We start from the raw sequence: 25,109 nt of genomic DNA, 5'->3' as shown, positions 1-25,109 counted from the left end.
CCTTTGATTTGATGCAACACATGCACTTGTTGAGTGTGTGGCAAGGCAATATTTTCATGTCTTCTGATAGACCTCTCTTTGCAAAGTCCTTTATAGCTTCTGGGTTTCGATGCCCCAATCTTCTGTGCCACAGGTGGATGCATTTGTCATGTGGGTTATGAGTTGCCGCTTTAGCCTTCTCATTTTCAGTGACAAGTTTGTACAGATGTTCATTTAACCTTCCTCTTGCTAGAATTTGCTTTCCATTTTGAATTGTGCATTCATTACCTCTGAACTGGACAGCGAGTCCATTGCTTGCAAGGGTTTTAACTGATAGGAGGCTTCCTTCGAGACTTGGAACATACAGAACATTCTTTACAAGGATGCTCTGCTTGCCCCCTGATGTCGTTTTGAAGTTCAGAAACCCCTGACCATTACCTTCAGCTGTAATGAGTTGCCGCTTTAGCCTTCTCACTTTCAGTGAAGAGTTTGTACAGATGTTCATTTAACCTTCCTCTTTCTAGAATTTGCTTTTCATTTTGAATTTTGCATTCATTACCTCTGAACTGGACAGTGAGTCCATTGCTTGCAAGGGTTTTAACTGATAGGAGCCTTCCTTTTAGACTTGGAACATACAGAACATTCTTTACAAGGAGGCTCTGCTTGTCCCCTGAAGTTGTTTTGCAGTTCAGAAACCCCTGACCATTACCTTCCGCTGTAATACTTTTCCCATTTGCTAGGAAGACTTTGTCTTTTACACTAAAATCAATTTCTGTGAAGAATGTCTCGTCGCTTGTCATGTGATTTATTGCCCCTGAATCAATGTACCATCCGTGTGAGGTACTATTCTGAATCACTTTAAAAGTACCACTCCAAGATGCACTTTCATTTTTTTTCATGACCACTTTAGCTTTTTCTCTTGTGGGTAGCTCCCGATTTCGCTGCTCAGCTTTCCAGATTGAACAGTTCTTTTTCAGATGACCGGCCTTTTTGCAGCAAAAACATACCCTGGTTTCTTTACTTTGTCTTATGCCTTCATGCACCTTCAGAGCTGTCTCTAAACTCTCGTTCTCTTCACTATGCAGATTTTATTTCTTCTGCTGTATTCATCAATTAATTTTCTCTTAACATATTCTAATGTCAGTTCAGTTTCCGGTCTAGTTTCTAGAGCATTTATAAGGGCACTTTATGATTCTGGACGGCTGCATAGCAATAATGCTACTACATGATTGTCTTTCATTTCTTCACCTATTGCACCCAGCTGGTCAACAATCTCTAGCATAGTCTTTACATGTTCACCTGCCCTTTTTCCAGAGTCATCTTATACAGTTTGCGCAGCTTGCAGCAGATATAGTTTACTGTTTAGGCTTGCACGTTCCTGTAGTTTTTGTAATGCAGTCCACATACCTGTTAGCTCTGTTTTCTTTCCTTATATGAATGAGTTGATCATCCTCCACTAACAGGCTTATGACTGCTTTTGCTTGCCTGTTTTTTCTGTCCCATTCTTCCGGGTTGTCATTGGTTCTGTGTGTATCTAGTACCTGCCATATGTCATCTTTGGATAGCAACATTTCAAGCTTAAACTTCCATAGCTGGTAGTTGGTATTGTTGAGCTTTGCTATTGTAAACTTCATATGTAAAGCACTTGCCATCTTTCAGTGAATTGGATGCAGCTCTTGTTTCCTCACACAGGATTTAGTAGGATCGTAGATGCAGCACTTACTTGCTTGTAGTTTTCCCTTTTCTAGTGTCTAGAGCTGGGCCCATAACCTGCTGGTTTTGGGTTAGAGAAGACACTAGTAGCTTGTGGTGAGGCAGAACTTGGTTTACTTGTGTGGATTCATTTACAAACATACAAGACATTTCAGCAAACTATAACAACAGCCATCTTGGTATAAAGAGAGAGAGATGGAGAGAGAGAACCAACAAGTTTTACAGATATATACAACTGGTAACCTTAACATACAGTGCCATCTACTGGTCAAGTGATATTAATACACAATACTGTATATGGTACATGCTGTTGCATCCCTAAAATGTTAAGGGGGTGGAGCACTGTGGTATTCACTGTTAAAGGGAACGGTGCTGTGGAGGTCACAGTTAAAGGGGCGGGGCGCTGTGGAGGTCACTGATAGAAGGGAAACATCTTTATTAAAAACCTTTTATTAGGTTTCCTGCTGTTTTACTTTTCTGTTTAAGGTAACATCTTTGGTTATAATATTAGAATCTACTTACGTTGGTAAATTATAGATGTTTTCTAAAGAAAGGGAAATAAAACATTCATTAATATTAAAATAAAACACAATAATCACAGAGCATTTCAGAATATCATTAAGGCAGGGTTTACACGTTGTTTTGCAAAACGTGTGCATTTTTAAAATGATTGCAATTGATTTAACGTTTCATGTGTAAAATAAATTTGTTTTAACTGATAAAACTGCACAGGCATTTAACACATTGAGTTAACATGTTTTACCCACTACAAAATGCAATCGCTGTAAAAATGAATGCATTTTCTGTTTAAAACAACACGAATACAACATGTAAACCTGACTTGGAATTGCATTTATATCTACTTTTTTGTCTGAAAGATACAGTGAGAACTATGTATTAAAGTGGCCAATGCCACAATGCGGCTGATTAGTTATCTGTAGGAACATTTGTATGAACACCTCCAGCACAGCATGGAAGACTACACTGGACGATCAGGGAATCATTTTTAAAGGGGTTGTGCATCTTTCGAGGGGTTTTGTCAAACTGTTCATCCACCCTCCTGGGCAAATCTGTGATAGGAAGCATATCTACCTGCTTACTGATTCTGGCTCCCAGCTCATTCTGTCCCCTGCCTTGGCTCCTCCGCTCAGCTCCCTGGATGTAAACTTCCGTTTTGATGCTGCTTTAGCCATTTACTGGCTGAAGAGGTGATCTGCTCTATTTGCATCACATGACCAACTGATGTGATGCAAGGGTGACAGTTCACTGCTGTGACCAGCTGACAATCTAAGCTTTAAAACAAGACCAGAATTATTGCATTATCTCCACTATATTGAGAGATATACTGTAGCTGTTAGAAATCAGGTTGGAAATGAAAGCAGCTGAAAGTGAAAGCAGGTTTCAGGTGCTTTCACACTTGAACTGATTTCTAACAGCTATTTCTCCTCGTGTAGTGGAGATAATGCTGGTCTTGTGTTAAAGCCTGTATTACCAGCTTTCAAATAAGACCAGGCCCGACATATGATGGGTTAAAGTAGTCCTCCCCTCTCACTCCACTGCCCGAGCTATGCTTAGGCTCAGTGGCATAACTAGAAATGACTGAGCCCCACAGCGAATTTTTGAATGCCCCCCCAGCAACCTTTGAACCCCCCCTACTCCCGTACAACCCCCACTCCTGTGACTAGTCAATAAAGCTCTCTCAGACCAGGTTGGCAGCCTCTCCATCTGTTTTTTACACATATATACTGTATGTAATTTCACTGTATACACTATTACTGTACATAATGTCATTATACAATACTGTTGAGTGGGCCCTGACAACAAAATCTTTTAGTCCTCTTCCTGGGTGGGCCCCTGCTATCCCTATAGCTATGCCCCTGCTTAGGCTGAACTCTTACATACTTTTCTCAAAGTCTGAGTAGAACTTGGGCAAAACTGTTAAGCAGTTAGGCAAGTGTACAGTACAGAAATAGGTAGGTAGAGATAGTAGAGATAGATAGGTATCCTTACTTTTCTTCTTTTTGATGATGAGGACAAGAGCTAAAGTCATGATGCATAAAACACATATTATAATAACTACAAGCATGTATAATGGTATCCCGAAACCTGCAGAAACAGAAAAAAACATGAATCTGTTACTGACCAATTGAAAAGATAAAGTTTATTTCCACCACTTACAGTTGCAAGAAAAAGTATGTAAACCCTTTGGAATGATATGGATTTCTGCACAAATTGGTCATAAAATGTGATCTGATCTTCATCTAAGTCACAACAATAGACAATCACAGTCTGCTTAAACTAATAACACACAAATAATTAAATGTTACCATGTTTTTATTGAACACACCATGTAAAAATTCACAGTGCAGATGGAAAAAGTATGTGAACCCCTAGACTAATGACATCTCCAAGAGCTAATTGGAGTGAGGTGTCAGCCAACTGGAGTCCAATCAATGAGATGAGATTGGAGGTGTTGGTTACAGCTGCCCTGCCCTATAAAAAACACACACCAGTTCTGGGTTTGCTTTTCACAAGAAGCATTGCCTGATGTGAATGATGCCTCACACAAAAGATCTCTCAGAAGACCTACAATTAAGAATTGTTGACTTGCATAAAGCTGGAAAGGGTTATAAAAGTATCTCCAAAAGCCTTGCTGTTCATCAGTCCACGGTAAAACAAATTGTCTATAAATGGAGAAAGTTCAGCACTGCTGCTACTCTCCCTAGGAGTGGCCATCCTGTAAAGATGACTGGAAGAGCACAGCGCAGACTGCTCAATGAGGTGAAGAAGAATCCTAGAGTGTCAGCTAAAGACTTACAAAAGTCTCTGGCATATGCTAACATCCCTGTTAGCAAATCTACGATACGTAAAAAACACTAAACAAGAATGGATTTCATGGGAGGATACCACAGAGGAAGCCACTATTGTCCCAAAAAAAACATTGCTGCACATTTACAATTTGCACAAGAGCACAAGAGTACCTGTTCCACAGCAGTACTGGCAAAATATTCTGTGGACAGATAAAACCAAAGTTGAGTTGTTTGGAAGAAACACACAACATTATGTGTGGAGAAAAAGAGGCAAAGCACACCAACATCAAAACCTCATCCCAACTGTGAAGTATGGTGGTGGGGACACCGTGGTTTGGGGCTGCTTTGCTGCATCAGGGCCTGGACGGATTGCTATCATCGAAGGAAAAATGAATTCCCAAGTTTATCAAGACATTTTGCAGGAGAACTTAAGGCCATCTGTCCACCAGCTGAAGCTCAACAGAAGATGGGTGTTGCAACAGGACAACGACCCAAAGCATAGAAGTAAATCAACAACAGAATGGCTTAAACAGAAGAAAATACGCCTTCTGGAGTGGCCCAGTCAGAGTCCTGACCTCAACCCGATTGAGATGCTGTGGCATGACCTCAAGAAAGCGATTCACACCAGACATCCTAAGAATATTGCTGAACTGAAACAGTTCTGTAAAGAGGAATGGTCAAGAATTACTCCTGACCGTTGTGAACGTCTGATCTGCAACTACAGGAAACGTTTGGTTGAAGCTATTGCTGCCAAAGGAGGTTCAACCAGTTATTAAATTCAAGGGTTCACATACTTTTCCCACCTGCACTGTGAATGTTTACATGGTGTGTTCAATAAAAACATGGTAACATTTAATTCTTTGTGTGTTATTAGTTTAAGTAGACTGTGATTGTCTATTGTTGTGACTTAGATAAAGATCAGATCACATTTTATGACCAATTTGTGCAGAAATCCATATCATTCTAAAGGGTTCACATACTTTTTCTTGCAACTGTATGTCTATCAACCTTGCTTTTGTATCTCAGACCCTGAAACAATCCTTAGAAATCAATCTGCATTTTATTTAGTGGTTTTATAGATTCTATTGAGCATTCTGAAGCCATAACTATTTTTTAAGAAGCATGTTATCTATGTACAGCATAGCTTTTCGGGCAATTGCCAAATGCATAAAGATCCCCATAGAACCAAACCAATATGACCAAGTTTACCTCAGTGCTGCCAAATGTTGCTACTGCTGCCCACCAGACAAAGCCCAATATTATATTCAGCAGTTTATTTACCAACAGTTGTCTGAATGAAGAAAGCAGTCAGTAACTACCTGGGAGAGTACAGTAAGCACTGCTCCAGTGATTGCCTGTGGTGCTTTTTGGTTAAAAGCAGCTTGTCAGTCCACTGTATTCATGTGGAATGCACCTCTGACTCCTCCAACCTCATCAATAAGGTTGAGCGAACTGAAGTATCCGAAGTAGACTTCAATCCGAATTTCAAGGAAAATTTGATTCATTGCGAAGCTGAGTGGTAACGAATCATTTTTGGCTGAAAAAAAAACCATACTAAACTTTATCCATTTTAGTGAGAAGAGGCCGCCATGGCCATCTTGATTGAAGATCCCGTGCAAAAAATCATGCTTTCACCACTAGTGTTGGGTGTGAATATTCGAATTGCAAATATTAATCGCGAATATCGGCACTTTGAAAATTTGCGAAAATTTAGAATATAGTGATATATATATACGAAATTTTGAATGTTCTAGATTTTTTTTTCATCAGTAACCTCCCTTCTTGCTTGTGGGCCAATGAGAATGCTGCAATGTCTTTGTCTGAACTTAGCAACATCCCTAGCAACCAATAGGAAAGTTGCCTACCCCTTACTATATAAGAACCTCCCCAGCAGTCATTTTCTACAGTTTTTTTTAAAGTTCTGAGAGAGACAGCAGTGTCATTGCTGTGCTCTGTGCTTTCCACACTACATTAGATAGTTAGTTAGATAGCTTATATATATATATATATATAATACAGATAGTTAGTGGGAAATACAGGGAGTGCAGAATTATTAGGCAAATGAGTATTTTGACCACATCATCCTCTTTATGCATGTTGTCTTACTCCAAGCTGTATAGGCTCGAAAGCCTACTACCAATTAAGCATATTAGGTGATGTGCATCTCTGTAATGAGAAGGGGTGTGGTCTAATGACATAAACACCCTATATTAGGTGTGCATAATTATTAGGCAACTTCCTTTCCTTTGGCAAAATGGGTCAAAAGAAGGACTTAACAGGCTCAGAAAAGTCAAAAATAGTGAGATATCTTGCAGAGGGATGCAGCACTCTTAAAATTGCAAAGCTTCTGAAGCGTGATCATCGAACAATCAAGCGTTTCATTCAAAATAGTCAACAGGGTCGCAAGAAGCGTGTGGAAAAACCAAGGCGCAAAATAACTGCCCATGAACTGAGAAAAGTCAAGCGTGCAGCTGCCAAGATGCCACTTGCCACCAGTTTGGCCATATTTCAGAGCTGCAACATCACTGGAGTGCCCAAAAGCACAAGGTGTGCAATACTCAGAGACATGGCCAAGGTAAGAAAGGCTGAAAGACGACCACCACTGAACAAGACACACAAGCTGAAACGTCAAGACTGGGCCAAGAAATATCTCAAGACTGATTTTTCTAAGGTTTTATGGACTGATGAAATGAGAGTGAGTCTTGATGGGCCAGATGGATGGGCCCGTGGCTGGATTGGTAAAGGGCAGAGAGCTCCAGTCCGACTCAGACGCCAGCAAGGTGGAGGTGGAGTACTGGTTTGGGCTGGTATAATCAAAGATGAACTTGTGGGGCCTTTTCGGGTTGAGGATGGAGTCAAGCTCAACTCCCAGTCCTACTGCCAGTTTCTGGAAGACACCTTCTTCAAGCAGTGGTACAGGAAGAAGTCTGCATCCTTCAAGAAAAACATGATTTTCATGCAGGACAATGCTCCATCACACGCGTCCAAGTACTCCACAGCGTGGCTGGCAAGAAAGGGTATAAAAGAAGAAAATCTAATGACATGGCCTCCTTGTTCACCTGATCTGAACCCCATTGAGAACCTGTGGTCCATCATCAAATGTGAGATTTACAAGGAGGGAAAACAGTACACCTCTCTGAACAGTGTCTGGGAGGCTGTGGTTGCTGCTGCACGCAATGTTGATGGTGAACAGATCAAAACACTGACAGAATCCATGGATGGCAGGCTTTTGAGTGTCCTTGCAAAGAAAGGTGGCTATATTGGTCACTGATTTGTTTTTGTTTTGTTTTTGAATGTCAGAAATGTATATTTGTGAATGTTGAGATGTTATATTGGTTTCACTGGTAAAAATAAATAATTGAAATGGGTATATATTTGTTTTTTGTTAAGTTGCCTAATAATTATGCACAGTAATAGTCACCTGCACACACAGATATCCCCCTAAAATAGCTAAAACTAAAAACAAACTAAAAACTACTTCCAAAAATATTCAGCTTTGATATTAATGAGTTTTTTGGGTTCATTGAGAACATGGTTGTTGTTCAATAATAAAATTAATCCTCAAAAATACAACTTGCCTAATAATTCTGCACTCCCTGTAGTCAGTGTAGGTTATATCCTGATATAGTGTAGCTGTTGCAGTGCAGGATGTTAGGTAGTGTGATAGGTTCTGCTGTCCATACATACATGCAGACCTGCTAAAATGTGAAGTTTCACGTATTGCGCCAAAATATTTGCATCATTAGTGCCGATTAGCGCAATCACGAATATATTGGAGCCCTTTAACTGCATATAAAGCCATTTTCTCCAGTCTCAGGAAACTTCTATCAGCTTGGGAAATGTAGCAAAAGTGTATTTTGTATTTTGCGCGCATTACGCAAATATTACATTGCCGATTTTTCGCAATCAAGAAATAATCTCGAATTTGCGAATATATGACGAATATTTGCCCAAATATTCATGAAATATTGAGAATTCGAATATAAGCTCTGCCGCTCATCACTAGTCACTGCGCCGCGCAGCGTCATGAAGTAATCATGTACCGTGCGAGATCTTCAATCAAGATAACCGTGGTGGCCTCTTCGCGATCAAATGGATAAAGTGAGTTTTTTAAACTCTTTAACTCCTGAAAGCCCTTTTGTTTTATCTCAGATGTCGTGATCAGTGATAAATGCAGCATCTGAGGGGTTCAATGATGGGGTCGGCACAAACATCTTTCCCCGTCATTGTGCCCACTACTTACGAAGAAATGCACTTTGCGATGAAGTAATTTTTGTAAACTTCACTCAACACTACTCCTCACCCTTGACTGATGATCAGTCATGAATATTGCTGCTATTAGCCAAACAGCATGCTTGAGAAAAACTCACACAGAGCTGAAACGTTTCATCTGACACGATAAAGGACCATTCACGACTAGTGTTGAGCGCGAATATTCGAATATCTAATTTTTTTTGCGAATATCAGCACTTCGCTAATTTGCGAATATTTCGAGTATAGTGATATAAATTCGATATTTCGAATATTCGTTTTTATTTTATTTTTTTAATTGTTATATATTTTTTTTTCCCACTTCCCTAAAGTTGTTCTTACCTGTCCTTTGGATTCCTGGCTTCCTGGCTGCTCCAGTCAGTGCCCGTTGCCGCTTCTACCGACTTCCGTGCTCATGGAGCGTCCCCATCACCATGGGAACGTCTCCATATACTAGAATGTACTGTCGGATTTGAGAATTACGTTGAAATCGCAATTCGATTATTTCAAGTTATAATAATCGAATTTCGATTTTAACTTAGCACTGCTATATTCCATATTCGTTAATTCTAGCCTAATATGGAATATAGCAGTGCTAAGTTAAAATCGAAATTCGATTATTATAACTTGAATTAATCGAATTGCGATTTCAACTTGGACCTGGTTTACTATGGTTGGCTTGGTAGAATTAGCGAATATGACGAATGTATTCGTCATATTCTACAAAACGAAGATAACGAATGTAGTCATCATATTCCACAAAATGAAGATAACGAAGTATTCTGCATCTTCGTTTTAGCTACCTATTCATCAACTTCGCTAATTCTAGCAATCCTATAGGAAAGTTTACTATAGAGACAGCTAAGTTTAATTCGCTATGCGATTATATTACTTTGCTTTTTTAAAAAAAATAAATAGAATAATTATAATACCTGATAATTATTATAATTATTCTATTTATAAAAAAAAAGCAAAGTAATATAATCGCATAGCGAATTAAACTTAGCTGTCTCTATAGTAAACTTTCCTATATGATTGCTAGAATTAGCGAAGTTGATGAATAGGTAGCTAAAACGAAGATGCAGAATACTTCGTTATCTTCGTTTTGTGGAATATGACGAATACATTCGTCATATTCGCTAATTCTACCAAGCCAACCATAGTAAACCAGGTCCAAGTTGAAATCGCAATTCGATTAATTCAAGTTATAATAATCGAATTTCGATTTTAACTTAGCACTGCTATATTCCATATTAGGCTAGAATTAACGAATATGGAATATAGCACTGCTAAGTTAAAATCGAAATTCGATTATTATAACTTGAATTAATCGCATTGCTATTTCAATAGGAGAGTAGCCTTTAAGTTAAAATCGCAATACGCAATTATTTAAATCGCATATTAATCGCGATAACAAGAATAATGACAAATATTCAATTTCGACGAATATAAAAATAATATTCTATCGAATATTCGTGGATTTCGTCGAAATCGAATATGGCACCTGCCGCTCATCACTATTCACGACCTGGATTACATTTTTTATTATCCATGGAATTTGTGAGACAAGGTCTGGTGAGGCGTACAGCATATTAGTTGAATTGTTAGTGTTGCTATATTTCATATAGATATATACATTTCTAGACCAACCTGTAAGAAGTCTTACCGATTCATTCTCTAGACAACCATCACTAACTCCTTTTACGATCATAAACATATAAAACAGCATAATTATATTATAAAATAATAAATGTTAACTACTAAACCACCATGAATGATGGATGCCAATGATAAAATATTCATCACTCTAGTCAGGGGCGTAACTAACATAGCGGCAGACCATGCGACTGCTATGGGGCCCAGGGCCAAAAGGGGGCCAGTTGGGATCATCCCCTCTTCTACTGGGGGTGAAAACTTGTCAGGACTCTCCCCTCTAAAGCAGGAATGGCCAACCTGTGGCTCTCCAGCTGTTGCAAAACTGCAACTCCCAGCATGCCTAGACTGCTTACAGCTATCAGCCTACAGCAGGGCATGGTGGGGATTGTAGTTTTACAACAGCTGGAGAGCCACAGGTCGGCCATCCCTTCTCTAAAGGAACAACTTTTAGCAAATTAGGCCGTCGCTAAATGGCCCAAGGATCATTGAAAGGGGTTTAGGCAGAAACCCTTCTGTCCTGTGTGGGGGGGCCTGATTTGATCCTTACTATGGGGCCCTTACTTCTCTATGTACTCCACTGACTCTAGTCTAGACCACTCTACATGTAAGTATTTTTTTAGCCTTACAAACTCTGTTAACACCAGAGATATTAGCTAAGGTATAAACTGCCTATGACACTCTACACTTGGGGTGCACAACCTTCTTTGGTCTGGGCGCCGCATTGTGACACTATTCTATTTCAAGGGGCTGCAAAAAAATGTTTATCAGCAATCATTTTCATCAGCATATTACATAGGCCGATGCAAAGGGAATGGGGGAGGAATGGTCGCTACCACAGTCTCTCCTCCTTTACTCAGTTCTGTAATGGGTAACACATCCCTGATTACACAGGGAGATGTGCTGCCCAAAACTGCCTAATAATTGAGCATCTATCATATATGTGTTTGCTTATTGGGAGCAAACATTTCTATGAACACCAATTCCCAATAATTGTGTAAAAGGGCCTTAATTGGCAACATTTTCTTCCATTCAACCTGCTATTCATAAATGAGTGCTTTCCATTACTACAGATGAAGGTGCTCATTGGTTCCCACAGTAGTAGTTACTATCTGTGTGACCTGTGTCCTACAATAACCAGTAAACACTTTCCCTTAATATATATAATATATATATATATATATATATATATATATATATATATATATATATATATTTGGCACATAATAATGTTCCCAAAGAAGTCATTAAAAGACATCTGGGGCACACTGACTCATTTTTAAATTTTCTTTCTTTCTTTCCCCATTAGCACTTTTTTTTTCAAAAGGAGCCCCGGTTATAGGAAGAAACAGCCCCCTGTGGGAGCACTGTTAACAAGCAGAGCTGTTCAGGGTCTACTAAGGCCTTGCAGCTCCCTATGCTCGAGAACCTTGGGGATCACACATAGTAGCTTCCTCTCATAGTTCTCATTGAGCACTCTGCAATGAGCACAGGAGAAGACAGAAGAGATAATAAACCACTTCTGTTTTCTGTTTCTGGTCCCTGGACGTCACTGACTATAATTTCAACATTATGACTTGTCATCCATAGTTCAGTTCCAGGTCTCCCTCACCACAGGCTCTCTCATAGCAGTTGTAAAATCAGTCTCCAATGGTATGCCACTGCTGTAATATTTTAGCAAATATATATGGAAGCATAGTTTTTTCTTCATTTTATATTGGACTTATATTTTATACTGTCAGTTGAAATAGATAACTCTCGATTAATTTACTGCCAATAAATATTGATCTTCCTGTTTTCAGACTCCAATGTCAGTAATAACATGGCATTGATGGTTATAATTAATCTATGATCTGAGAAAGGTTGGACATTAACTGTAACTATGTATTTATATACTTTTTACATCGTATGTGCACTTTTTGCAATTTACCTTTTTTTTTTGTTGCATTAGTATTGAATAGTTCTGTGGTATATAAGGGGGTCACAATTGTTCCTTTGCGGACCTTCATATTAGTTGTAAGTTTAGTGATTTCCATTGTACTGACTGTACCAAAATGTGGAATACCTACAAGAGAATAGGTTATTTGAATGCATACATGCTTTTATACTTTATAAATATACAGTAGGTATTCTTAATGGATATTTCCATTCATAAAGCCTGAAATGTATATGAGAGCATATGTATACATTGGCCTCTGTTGTGGTGATTTTACATAATGATGTCACAATATGTCACAGCCAGACAGCTGAGAAGCGCTCACAGGAGCTTCTCAGATCCTCCTCCTTGAATTTCTTTGTTTTGGTTTAGTTTCTCATCTTGTTAGTCTATCTCAGCTGTCATGCAGTTGGACTGATTGCTACCCTTTAAGTTCCTCCCCATAATGCAGTAGTGTGCGGCTGATACAACTTCCTGGAGTGTGTGTGCATGCTGTTCCCAGTTCCCAGTTCCCAGTCCTCAGTCGTCAGTCGTCTGCAAGATAAGTGCTGTTTATGTATTTATGATTTTGTCTTTTCTGGATCCAGGTGACCCTGACTCCCTCCGTGTCAGTGTAGGGAGCCGGTGCTCGTGTCCCTTCACTATTGTAGGATCTTCAGGTAATAGATAGCCGAGGAACGTGGATATGCGGCCATCCACCTTTGGGGTGTTTGCATAGGCTGAGCAGTGAGAGAGAGCGGCAGGTCTATTGCAGGGGTCTCCCTTTGTTCCTTAGTTGTGGATCCAGAGAGACATTGTTTATATGGTATTGTCTTGTTTCCTGTACACCATCCGTGACACAATAGTAATGACAACCCATGCGCTATACTCATAATGTCACAATAGTGTACGGTATGTGCATTTTTTGGCAGTCATTTATTGTCAGCTGTAAGTCATAATAGCTTGGCTCCCAACTGTCACGGATCCAGTCCTGGTTTTCAAACGTTGTTCCACTGTCGCGAGCACTGTGCCCCAAGGTCTCTCCTCATCTCTATGCCCCAAATACCTATCACTGTGCTGTGTGCTGAAGCACCCAGCGTGAACACTGCGCACGGATCAGATACACATGTATGCTCCTCATTCCATCTCTCCTTCTACATTATCCATGGGAGTGGTAACAGTGGCTGTATGAGGGTTTATTTTTATGGGATAAGTTGTGTTTTTTAGGGGTATGTGTAACTTATTAATTAATGTTTATCTATTTCTGGGGGGAAGTACAACAATTCTGACATTCATTTTGTTTTTAAAAGTTTCCATTGTTCCCATTTTGAGATGAGCAAAATGATTCTACAGAATTGATTTGTCCAATCAGCAGGAATATTAGAATGGATCTGTCCAATCAGTTGTGCTTATGCAAGTGAAGAAGCCCTTTTGATTGGACAAATCCATTATGTAGAATTAGGGATGAGCGAATCGACTTCGGAGGAAACATCCGAATTCGATTCGCATAAAACTTAGTTCTAATACTGTACGGAGCAGAAGCTCCGTAAGTCTTAGAATGTATTGGCTCTGATGAGCCCTTCAACAAAGGGGTTGAGATTACATGTCATGTACATTTTGCAGATTTTTTCTGTGTGGAAATTGATCTACATTGTGGATTTTCAAAGGAAGGGTGAGATCCAAGGCAAAACCGCATCAAATCTGCAATAAAAGCCGCTGTTATTGCATTGCGAAGTCTCGCAAGACTTCATAAATTAATTTGTACTGTAAAAAACATTTCCCACTTGGAACTGAACCCGAGTTTGGGAAATGTTTTTTTACAATACAAATTTGTAACGGAACGCCTAGCACCCCGACCGGGTACCTCCGTTGATAGTTGCTCCTAGTGCTTCCAGAGGACTCCAAGCACTCCACTTTACACCGTCAGCACTGCAGACCCCACGAACCGCCGAAGCTTGGTGGAGGTCTCGCCGTCTCCTACCCACCCTGGACCTACGCCAAGGCTCCAGTGGGTGAACCTCTCCTAAATGCAGAGACAGGAACCAGGAACAAGCTCTTACAAGAGCTTATACTCAGGGGAGTATTATGATATAGCAATCCCAAAGAGTGTAGTTATCCCATCCCCCAAACATGAGCCAAGACTTCATAAAGGGGCAAAGCAGGAACTCTTTAATGGGTTATTTTTCATCCTTTTATGCAGGTCTCCTAGCAAGGGACACTCCCCCTGGGGCCCTTGTAAAAGACTGTGACAGTTTATATTTTAGCCAATCACATGCATTTACAGTATTGAAACCCTCCCAGCAATTGTAGACAAAATCCCCTTCCCTCTGTCTGTAACGCAATCAACAAAATACAATGAGCATTGTCTGAGATGCTGAGACGGTCTGTCTTCTCCTTCAAAGTTAGTATGGGTCATAATCCTGGGGCAGGAGGCTGACAAACAGCCCCCTCCAAAACACCGTGGCGAGGTTGGTTTCGCCACAAATTAATTCATGAAGTTATTGCGCGAAGTCTCGCGAGACTTCGAGAAGCAATGACTTCGGTTCATCAGAGCCAATACATTCTAATTCTGTACAGAGCTCCTGCTCCGTACAGTATTAGAACAAACTTTTATGCGAATCGACTTCGGATGTTTCAACAGCGGCTTTTGTTGCAGATTTGATGCGGTTTTGCCTTGGATCTCACCCTTCCTTTGAAAATCCACAATGCAGATCAATTTCCACACAGAAAAAATCAGCAAAGTGTACATGACATGTAATCTCATGCACTTTGTTGGTAATGTGCTACCCTGCCGTTTCTGCACGGGAATCTGAACTGAAAGGACACATGTATTTTGCAATGTGTGCAACTGGCCTTCCGGAGCCTGCAGACAGTGCAGATTTTTGCAGAAAAAATGCAGTGTAATACAACATCAGAAAAGTGAATTCGGTTTGACAAACATCTTATACACTGCTTTTTTTCTTAGGTGTGGACATTTTTAAAATCCACAGCATGTCAATTGTTTGTGTGATTCTGCATCTTCTGTAGAGTGGTTTTGCCCATAGACTTCAATGGGGTTGTTAACATAAACAGAAAATCTGTATGTAAGTCTGCACCAAAAACTGCATAATAAATGCACAAAAATGCACCACAACTGCAGTAAATAGTGTCCAGCATCCTAAATAGTGTCCAACCATTCAGAGGCCACCTGCACACGGGTGTGGGTCAACACACATACGATCCATGCAGATATCTGTGCGTTTTGCACCAAAATCCGCAACTGCAAACATAATTGACATGCTGCGGATTTAGAACTCTGCATGGCAGGTCAATTTTCGCACTGAAAAAAATCTGCAAGGTGTACATGAGATTTGTGTAATCTGATACACTTTGCTGCTACTGTAATACACTGAATGTGAATCTGCAAGGAAAAACGCACGTAATCCGCAACGTACAGGGTGCAAACTAGAATGTTTGCTTAAGCATTAGCAACAGTTTAAAATAGTGAAGAACTGAACCAGGTATATAAGTTGCAGAACTTCTCATCATACAGTGATTAGCATAAAACACACCATAAAACACCTCCAACTGTTTTACTTACTTTACTTAGCTGCTGTATGTCTTGCAGCCAGTAGATGGGCTCTAGCATGATAAATCCTACTTAAACTGGATAATATGTACAGAATTTCTTTCCCAAAGTTAGTGTTTGAATATTACACAAGAAGTCTGGAAACTGAGAAAGTATTCAAGAACTCACTACCATGCAACAATTAATGTTTTACACTGGGCATTGTCAATGGCTTAGCGGGAACCTGCAAAACCAGTCTGTAAATCAGTTTGCAATTAGTTTCCTGAATATCGGTGGTAGCGTTGAGTGAATTGAAGTTCACAAAGTGGACTCTGATGTGAATTACAGGGAAAATTCAATTCACAGCGAAGGCAAATTTCCTCATGCTTCGTGGTTCAATTTTCCCTAAAAGGGCGGTAAAACAAAAAAAAATCATATTCACCTCACTGTGCGATATTTCGCGCTGGATCTTCAGGCAAGATAGCCACATGGCCTTTTGTCCTTGGGAATGTGCTTTATTAAAATGTAAGGGGTGCACCCAGCCTTTCTGCCACCTGTGATGAAAAGTTAAATGGCGCTTTTGTCCTTAGAAATCTGCCAGTGTTGCAGATTTCTAATGTTCACGATCAAGGGATCATACCATAAATACAAGGAATAGGTGTGGGGGGTCCCTAACATCTAGATGGCTCACATTTGTAACAAGTGCACACATACTGTATACATATAAACTCTACACACATATATAGTACACTGCTCAAAAAAATAAAGGGAACACAAAAATAACACATCCTAGATCTGAATTAATTAAATATTCTTCTGAAATACTTTGTTCTTTACATAGTTGAATGTGCTGACAACAAAATCACACAAAAATTTAAAATGGAAATCAAATTTTTCAACCCATGGAGGTCTGGATTTGGAGTCACACTCAAAATTAAAGTGGAAAAACACACTACAGGCTGATCCAACTTTGATGTAATGTCCTTAAAACAAGTCAAAATGAGGTTTAGTAGTGTGTGTGGCCTCCACTTGCCTGTATGACCTCCCTACAACGCCTGTGCATGCTCCTGATGAGGTGGCGGACGGTCTCCTGAGGGATCTCCTCCCAGACCTGGACTAAATCATCTGCCAACTTCTGGACAGTCTGTGGTGCAACGTGACGTTGGTGGATAGAGCAAGACATGATGTCCCAGATGTGCTCAATTGGATTCAGGTCTGGGGAACAGGCGGGCCAGTCCATAGCATCAATGCCTTCGTCTTGCAGGAACTGCTGACACACTCCAGCCACATGAGGTCTAGCATTGTCTTGCATTAGGAGGAACCCAGGGCCAACCGCATCCAGCATATGGTCTCACAAGGGGTCTGAGGATCTCATCTCGGTACCTAATGGCAGTCAGGCTACCTCTGGCGAGCACATGGAGGGCTGTGCGGCCCTCCAAAGAAATGCCACAACACACCATTACTGACCCAATGCCAAACCGGTCATGCTGGAGGATGTTGCAGGCAGCAGAACGTTCTCCACGGCGTCTCCAGACTCTGTCACGCCTGTCACATGTGCTCAGTGTGAACCTGCTTTCATCTGTGAAGAGCACAGGGCGCCAGTGGCGAATTTGCCAATCTTGGTGTTCTCTGGCAAATGCCAAACGTCCTGCACGGTGTTGGGCTGTAAGCACAACCCCCACCTGTGGACGTCGGGCCCTCATATCACCCTCATGGAGTCTGTTTCTGACCATTTGAGCAGACACATGCACATTTGCGGCCTGCTGGAGGTCAATTTGCAGGGCTCTGGCAGTGCTCCTCCTGTTCCTCCTTGCACAAAGACGGGGGTAGTGGTCCTGCTGCTGGGTTGTTGCCCTCCTACGGCCTCCTCCACGTCTCCTGATGTACTGGCCTGTCTCCTGGTAGCGCCTCCATGCTCTGGACACTACGCTGACAGACACAGCAAACCTTCTTGCCACAGCTCGCATTGATGTGCCATCCTGGATAAGCTGCACTACCTGAGCCACTTGTGTGGGTTGTAGACTCCGTCTCATGCTACCACTAGAGTGAAAGCACCGCCAGCATTCAAAAGTGACCAAAACATCAGCCAGGAAGCATAGGAACTGAGAAGTGGTCTGTGATCACCACCTGCAGAACCACTCCTTTATTGGGGGTGTCTTGCTAATTGCCTATAATTTCCACCTGTTGTCTATCCCATTTGCACAACAGCATGTGAAATTGATTGTCACTCAGTGTTGCTTCCTAAGTGGACAGTTTGATTTCACAGAAGTGTGATTGACTTGGAGTTACATTGTGTTGTTTAAGTGTTCCCTTTATTTTTTTGAGCAGTGTATATACACACATCCAGTATAGAGTATATACACAAACACCTACAGACAGCATACACAGACACACCATCATTCACTATTTTCCACTAGTTGCATCAGGGAGATTCCAATGTTAATGCATTATGCCATTTACATATAAACTGTACCCCAAACATCGCTAAAGTAATCACAAGTAGTCATCAGAACTCTTATCACACCCCAAAGTGCATGCAGACATAAACCCAGGGTCGGCGTCAGCACCTGGCCCACTCAGATCTATGCTGAAGATCACTGTATGGGGAATCCCCCAGTGTTACTCAACAGTCAGGACTCTAGTTCCTCGCTTAGGAGTCCCTGCTCTGACTTAATATATGGCTATACTATCAGTTAAAAGGGAGGTCACAGTGAAAGTTACAGTTAAAGGGGCAGTCACAGTGAAAGTCACAGTTAAAGGGGCGGCCACTGTGAAAGTCACTGTTAAAGGGGCGGCCACTGTGAAAGTCACATTTAAAGGGGCGGCCACAGTGAAAGTCACAGTTAAAGGGGCAGTCACAGTGAAAGTCACAGTTAAAGGGGCAGTCACAGTGAAAGTCACAGTTAAAGGGGTGGTCACAGTTAAAGTGGCGGGCACTGTAGAGGTCACTGTTATGGGGGAAACTGTTGATATTTCTTTACGACACAAGGAAACATAAAATTAAATAGATGAAATATACCCGTGCGAAGCCGGGTCCGGCCCCTATAAAACCAGAGGCCTCTTCATTTTTCAGTGTATATCACTTATCTCTTATATATATAAAAATGAGTTTCTGTCTGTCTGTCTGTCTGTCTGTCTAGAGTCCGTACTTTATGCGCGACCAAACGACTAAACCGATCTTCACCAAATTTAGCACACAGGTACATCAGGTGTCCGGGAAGGTTTTAGATTGGGTCTCAGCTCTCTAGGACGTACCGTTACTGAGATATTCCCAAAAAATTAGCCCCCCCTCCCAAATACAAGCCTGTAATTCTTTCTTTTTAACCACTTACCGTCACGCTAACGCCGAAAGGCGTCATTTCTGCGGCGCTCCCAGGTCACACTAACGCCGATTGGCGTCATCTCGCGTGAGCCGAGATTTCCTGTGAACGCGCGCACACAGGCGCGCGCGCTCACAGGAACGGAAGGTAAGAGAGTTGATCTCCAGCCTGCCAGCGGCGATCGTTCGCTGGCAGGCTGGAGATGTGATTTTTTTAACCCCTAACAGGTATATTAGACGCTGTTTTGATAACAGCGTCTAATATACCTGCTACCTGGTCCTCTGGTGGTCCCCTTTGTTTGGATCGACCACCAGAGGACACAGGTAGCTCAGTAAAGTAGCACCACTACACTACACTACACCCCCCCCCCGTCACTTATTAACCCCTTATTAGCCCCTGATCACCCCTGATCACCCCATATAGACTCCCTGATCACCCCCCTGTCATTGATTACCCCCCTGTCATTGATCACACCGCTGTAAAGCTCCATTCAGATGTCCGCATAATTTTTACGGATCCACTGATAGATGGATCGGATCCGCAAAACGCACACGGACGTCTGAATGGAGCCTTACAGGGGCGTGATCAATGACTGTGGTGATCACCCCATATAGACTCCCTGATCACCCCCTGTCATTGATTACACCCCTGTCATTGATCACACCCCTGTAAAGCTTCATTCAGACGTCCGCATGATTTTTACAGATCCACTGATAGATGGATCGGATCCGCAAAACACATACAGGCGTCTCCCTGGAGCCTTCCAGGGGGGGTGATCACCCCATATAGACTCCCTGATCACCCCCCTGTCATTGATCACCCCCCCTGTCAGGCTGCATTCAGATGTCCGTATGATTTTTACGGATCCACGGATACATGGATCAGATCCGCAAAACACATACGGACATCTGAATGGAGCCTTACAGGGGCATGATCAATGACTGTGGTGATCACCCCATATAGACTCCCTGATCACCCCCCTGTCATTGATCACCCCCCCCCCCCTGTCATTGATCACCCCCCTGTAAAGCTCTATTCAGACGTCCGCATGATTTTTACGGATCCACTGATAGATGGATCGGATCCGCAAAACACATACAGGAGTCTCCCTGGAGCCTTACAGGGGGGGTGATCACCCCATATAGACTCCCTGATCACCCCCCTGTCATTGATCACCCCCCCTGTGAGGCTGCATTCAGATGTCTGTATGATTTTTACGGATCCACGGATACATGGATCGGATCCGCAAAACACATACGGACATCTGAATGGAGCCTTATAGGGGGGTTATCAATGACAGGGGGGTGATCACCCCATATAGACTCCCTGATCACCTCCCTGTCATTGATCACCCCCCTGTCATTGATCACCCCCCTGTAAGGCTCCATTCAGACATTTTTTTGGCCCAAGTTAGCGGAATTATTATATTTTTTTCTTACAAAGTCTCATATTCCAATAACTTGTGTCAAAAAATAAAATCTCACATGAACTCACCATACCCCTCACGGAATCCAAATGCGTAAAATTTTTTAGACATTTATATTCCAGACTTCTTCTCACGCTTTAGGGCCCCTAGAATGCCAGGGCAGTATAAATACCCCACATGTGACCCCATTTCGGAAAGAAGACACCCCCAGGTATTCCATGAGGGGCATATTGAGTCCATGAAAGATTGAAATTTTTGTCCCAAGTTAGCGGAGAGGGAGACTTTGTGAGAAAAAAATAAAAAATATCAATTTCCGCTAACTTGTGCCAAAAAACAAAATTTCTATGAACTCGCCATGCCCCTCATTGAATACCTTGGGGTGTCTTCTTTCCAAAATGGGGTCACATGTGGGGTATTTATACTGCCCTGGCATTCTAGGGGCCCCAAAGCATGAGAAGAAGTCTGGTATCCAAATGTCTAAAAATGCCCTCCTAAAAGGAATTTGGGCACCTTTGCGCATCTAGGCTGCAAAAAAGTGTCACACATCTGGTATCGCCGTACTCAGGAGAAGTTGGGGAATGTGTTTTGGGGTGTCATTTTACATATATACCCATGCTGGGTGAGAGAAATATCTTGGTCAAATGCCAACTTTGTATAAAAAAATGGGAAAAGTTGTCTTTTGCCAAGGTATTTCTCTCACCCAGCATGGGTATATGTAAAATGACACCGCAAAACACATTCCCCAACTTCTCCTGAGTACGGAGATACCAGATGTGTGACACTTTTTTGCAGCCTAGGTGGGCAAAGGGGCCCATATTCCAAAGAGAACCTTTCGGATTTCACAGGTCATTTACCTACTTACCACACATTAGGGCCCCTGGAAAATGCCAGGGCAGTATAACTACCCCACAAGTGACCCCATTTTGGAAAGAAGACACCCCAAGGTATTCCGTGAGGGGCATGGCGAGTTCCTAGAATTTTTTATTTTTTGTCACAAGTTAGTGGAAAATTATGATTTTTTTTTTTCATACAAAGTCTCATATTCCACTAACTTGTGACAAAAAATAAAAACTTCCATGAACTCACTATGCCCATCAGCGAATACCTTGGGGTCTCTTCTTTCCAAAATGGGGTCACTTGTGGGGTAGTTCTACTGCCCTGGCATTCTAGGGGCCCAAATGTGTGGTAAGGAGTTTGAAATCAAATTCTGTAAAAAATGACCAGTGAAATCCGAAAGGTGCTCTTTTGAATATGGGCCCCTTTGCCCACCTAGGCTGCAAAAAAGTGTCACACATCTGGTATCTCTGTATTCAGGAGAAGTTGAGGAATGTGTTTTGGGGTGTCTGTTTACATATATCCATGATGGGTGAGAGAAATATCTTGGCAAATGACAACTTTTCCCATTTTTTTATACAAAGTTGGCATTTGACCAAGATATTTATCTCACCCAGCATGGGTATATGTAAAAAGACACCCCAAAACACATTCCTCAACTTCTCCTGAGTACGGAGATACCAGATGTGTGACACTTTTTTGCAGCCTAGGTGGGCAAAGGGGCCCATGTTCCAAAGAGCACCTTTCGGATTTCACAGGTCATTTACCTACTTACCACACATTAGGGCCCCTGGAAAATGCCAGGGCAGTATAACTACCCCACAAGTGACCCCATTTTGGAAAGAAGACACCCCAAGGTATTCCGTGAGGGGCATGGCGAGTTCCTAGAATTTTTTATTTTTTGTCACAAGTTAGTGGAAAGTGATGATTTTTTTTTTTTTTTTTTCATACAAAGTCTCATATTCCACTAACTTGTGACAAAAAATAAAAACTTCCATGAACTCACTATGCCCATCAGCAAATACCTTGGGGTCTCTTCTTTCCAAAATGGGGTCACTTGTGGGGTAGTTATACTGCCCTGGCATTCTAGGGGCCCAAATGTGTGGTAAGGAGTTTGAAATAAAATTCTGTAAAAAATGACCAGTGAAATCCGAAAGGTGCTCTTTGGAATATGGGCCCCTTTGCCCACCTAGGCTGCAAAAAAGTGTCACACATCTGGTATCTCCGTACTCAGGAGAAGTTGGGGAATGTGTTTTGGGGTGTCATTTTACATATACCCATGCTGGGTGAGAGAAATATCTTGGCAAATGACAACTTTTCCCATTTTTTTATACAAAGTTGGCATTTGACCAAGATATTTATCTCACCCAGCATGGGTATATGTAAAAAGACACCCCAAAACACATTACTCAACTTCTCCTGAATACAGAGATACCAGATGTGTGACACTTTTTTGCAGCCTAAGTGGGCAAAAGGGCCCATATTCCAAAGAGCACCTTTCGGATTTCACTGGTCATTTTTTACAGAATTTGATTTCAAACTCCTTACCACACATTTGGGCCCCTAGAATGCCAGGGCAGTAGAACTACCCCACAAGTGACCCCATTTTGGAAAGAGACCCCAAGGTATTTCGTGATGGGCATAGTGAGTTCATAGAACTTTTTATTTTTTGTCACAAGTTAGTGGAATATGAGACTTTGTAAGAAAAAAAAAAAATAAATCATCATTTTCCGCTAACTTGTGACAAAAAATAAAAAGTTCTATGAACTCACTATGCCCATCAGCGAATACCTTAGGGTGTCTATTTTCCGAAATGGGGTCATTTGTGGGGTGTTTGTACTGTCTGGCCATTGTAGAACCTCAGGAAACATGACAGGTGCTCAGAAAGTCAGAGCTGCTTCAAAAAGCGGAAATTCACATTTTTGTACCGTAGTTTGTAAACGCTATAACTTTTACCCAAACCATTTTTTTTTTACCCAAACATTTTTTTTTTATCAAAGACATGTAGAACAATAAATTTAGAGCAAAATTTATATATGGATCTCGTTTTTTTTGCAAAATTTTACAACTGAAAGTGAAAAATGTCATTTTTTTGCAAAAAAATCGTTAAATTTCGATTAATAACAAAAAAAGTAAAAATGTCAGCAGCAATGAAATACCACCAAATGAAAGCTCTATTAGTGAGAAGAAAAGGAGGTAAAATTCATTTGGGTGGTAAGTTGCATGACCGAGCAATAAACCGCTAAAGTTGTGGAGTGCCGATTTGTAAAAAAGGGTCTGGTCTTTAGGGGGGTATAAACCTGTGGTCCTTAAGTGGTTAAAGCCCAACTACCATAAACACAGTTTTACTCCAGGTTTCCATAACAACCCAGCCATATTTCTTTACTGCTTAAAGGGGCAGTCACAGTGAAAATCACTGTTAAAGGGGCGGTCACAGTAAAAGTCACAGTTAAAGGGGCGGTCGCAGTGAAAGTCACAGTTAAAGGGGCAGTTACAGTTAAAGGGACAGGCACTGTAGAGGTCACTGTTATGGGGGAAACTGTTGATATTTTTTTTACGACACAAGGAAACATAAAATGAAATAGATGAAATGTTCCCATGCGAAGCCGGGTCCGGCCCCTATAAAACCAGAGGCCTCTTCACTTTTCAGTGTATATCTCTAATATATATATAAATTAGTTTCTGTCTGTCTAGACGTTCTTTATGCGCGACCAACCGATCTTCACCAAATTTGGCACACAGGTACATCAGGTGTCCGATAAAGTTTTAGATTGGGTCTCAGCTCTCTAGGACGTACCGTTACTGAGAAATTTCCAAAAAATTACCTCCTTCCCCCCAAATACAAGCCTGCAATTCTTTCTTTTTAAAGCCCAACTGCCATAAACACAGTTTTACTCCAGGTTTCCATAACAACCCAGCCATATTTCTTTACTGCTTAAAGGGGCAGTCACTGTGAAAGTCACAGTTTAAAGGTTCGGTCACAGTGAAATTCACAGTTAAAGGGGTGGTCACAGTGAAAATCACAGTTAAAGGGGCGGTCACAGTGAAAGTCACAGCTAAAGGGGCGGTCACTGTGAAAGTCACAGTTAAAGAAGCGGTCACAGTGAAAGTCACAGTTAAAGGGACGGTCACAGTGAAAGTCACAGTTAAAGGGGCAGTCACTGTAAAAGTCACAGTTAAAGGGGCGGTCACAGTTAAAGGGGAGGTCAAAGTGAATGTCACAGTTAAAGGGGCGGTCACTGTGAAAGTCACAGTTAAAGGGGCGGTCACTGTAAAAACACAGATAAAGGGGCGGTCACTGTGAAAGTCACAGTTAAAGGGGTGGCCACTGTGAAAATCACAGTTAAAGGGGCGGTCACAGTTAAAGGGGCAGTCACAGTTAATGGGGCGGGCACTTTAGAGGTCACTGTTATGGGGAAAACTGTTGATATTTTTTTAAGACACAAGGAAACATAAAAATAGATAAAATATTCCCGTCCGAAGCCGGGTCCGGCCCCTATAAAACCAGAGGCCTCTTCACTTTTCAGTGTATATCTCTTATCTCTTATATATATAAAAATTAGTTTCTGTCTGTCTGACTATCTGTCTGTCTGTCTGTCTGTCTAGATGTTCTTTATGCGCACAGGTACATCAGGTGTCCGGGAAGGTTTTAGATTGGGTC

The 25,109-nt window shown here is 41.5% G+C and overlaps 1 protein-coding gene across 3 annotated transcripts in view; it reads right to left on the bottom strand.

Moving 5' to 3' along the window:
* Positions 1–25,109, bottom strand: part of VSIG4 (V-set and immunoglobulin domain containing 4) — a 477,091-nt gene that overhangs the window by 14,509 nt on the left and 437,473 nt on the right. For 2 of the 3 annotated variants that reach the window (XM_040442132.1, XM_040442134.1), the window contains 4 exons: positions 12,337–12,471; positions 11,109–11,111; positions 3,703–3,798; positions 2,215–2,236 (listed from right to left, as the gene is read on the bottom strand). In XM_040442132.1, coding sequence (XP_040298066.1) covers positions 2,215–2,236; positions 3,703–3,798; positions 11,109–11,111; positions 12,337–12,471 — 256 coding nt within the window. The remainder of the gene's footprint in view (positions 1–2,214; positions 2,237–3,702; positions 3,799–11,108; positions 11,112–12,336; positions 12,472–25,109) is intronic. The other variant, XM_040442133.1, reaches the window with a different exon arrangement.

The sequence above is a fragment of the Bufo bufo genome, chromosome 8 (assembly GCF_905171765.1).
Source record: "Bufo bufo chromosome 8, aBufBuf1.1, whole genome shotgun sequence".
NCBI classification, from domain to species: domain Eukaryota; kingdom Metazoa; phylum Chordata; class Amphibia; order Anura; family Bufonidae; genus Bufo; species Bufo bufo.
The sequence above is the reverse complement of the archived record's forward strand: the minus strand, read 5'-3'. Positions and strand labels throughout refer to the sequence as shown.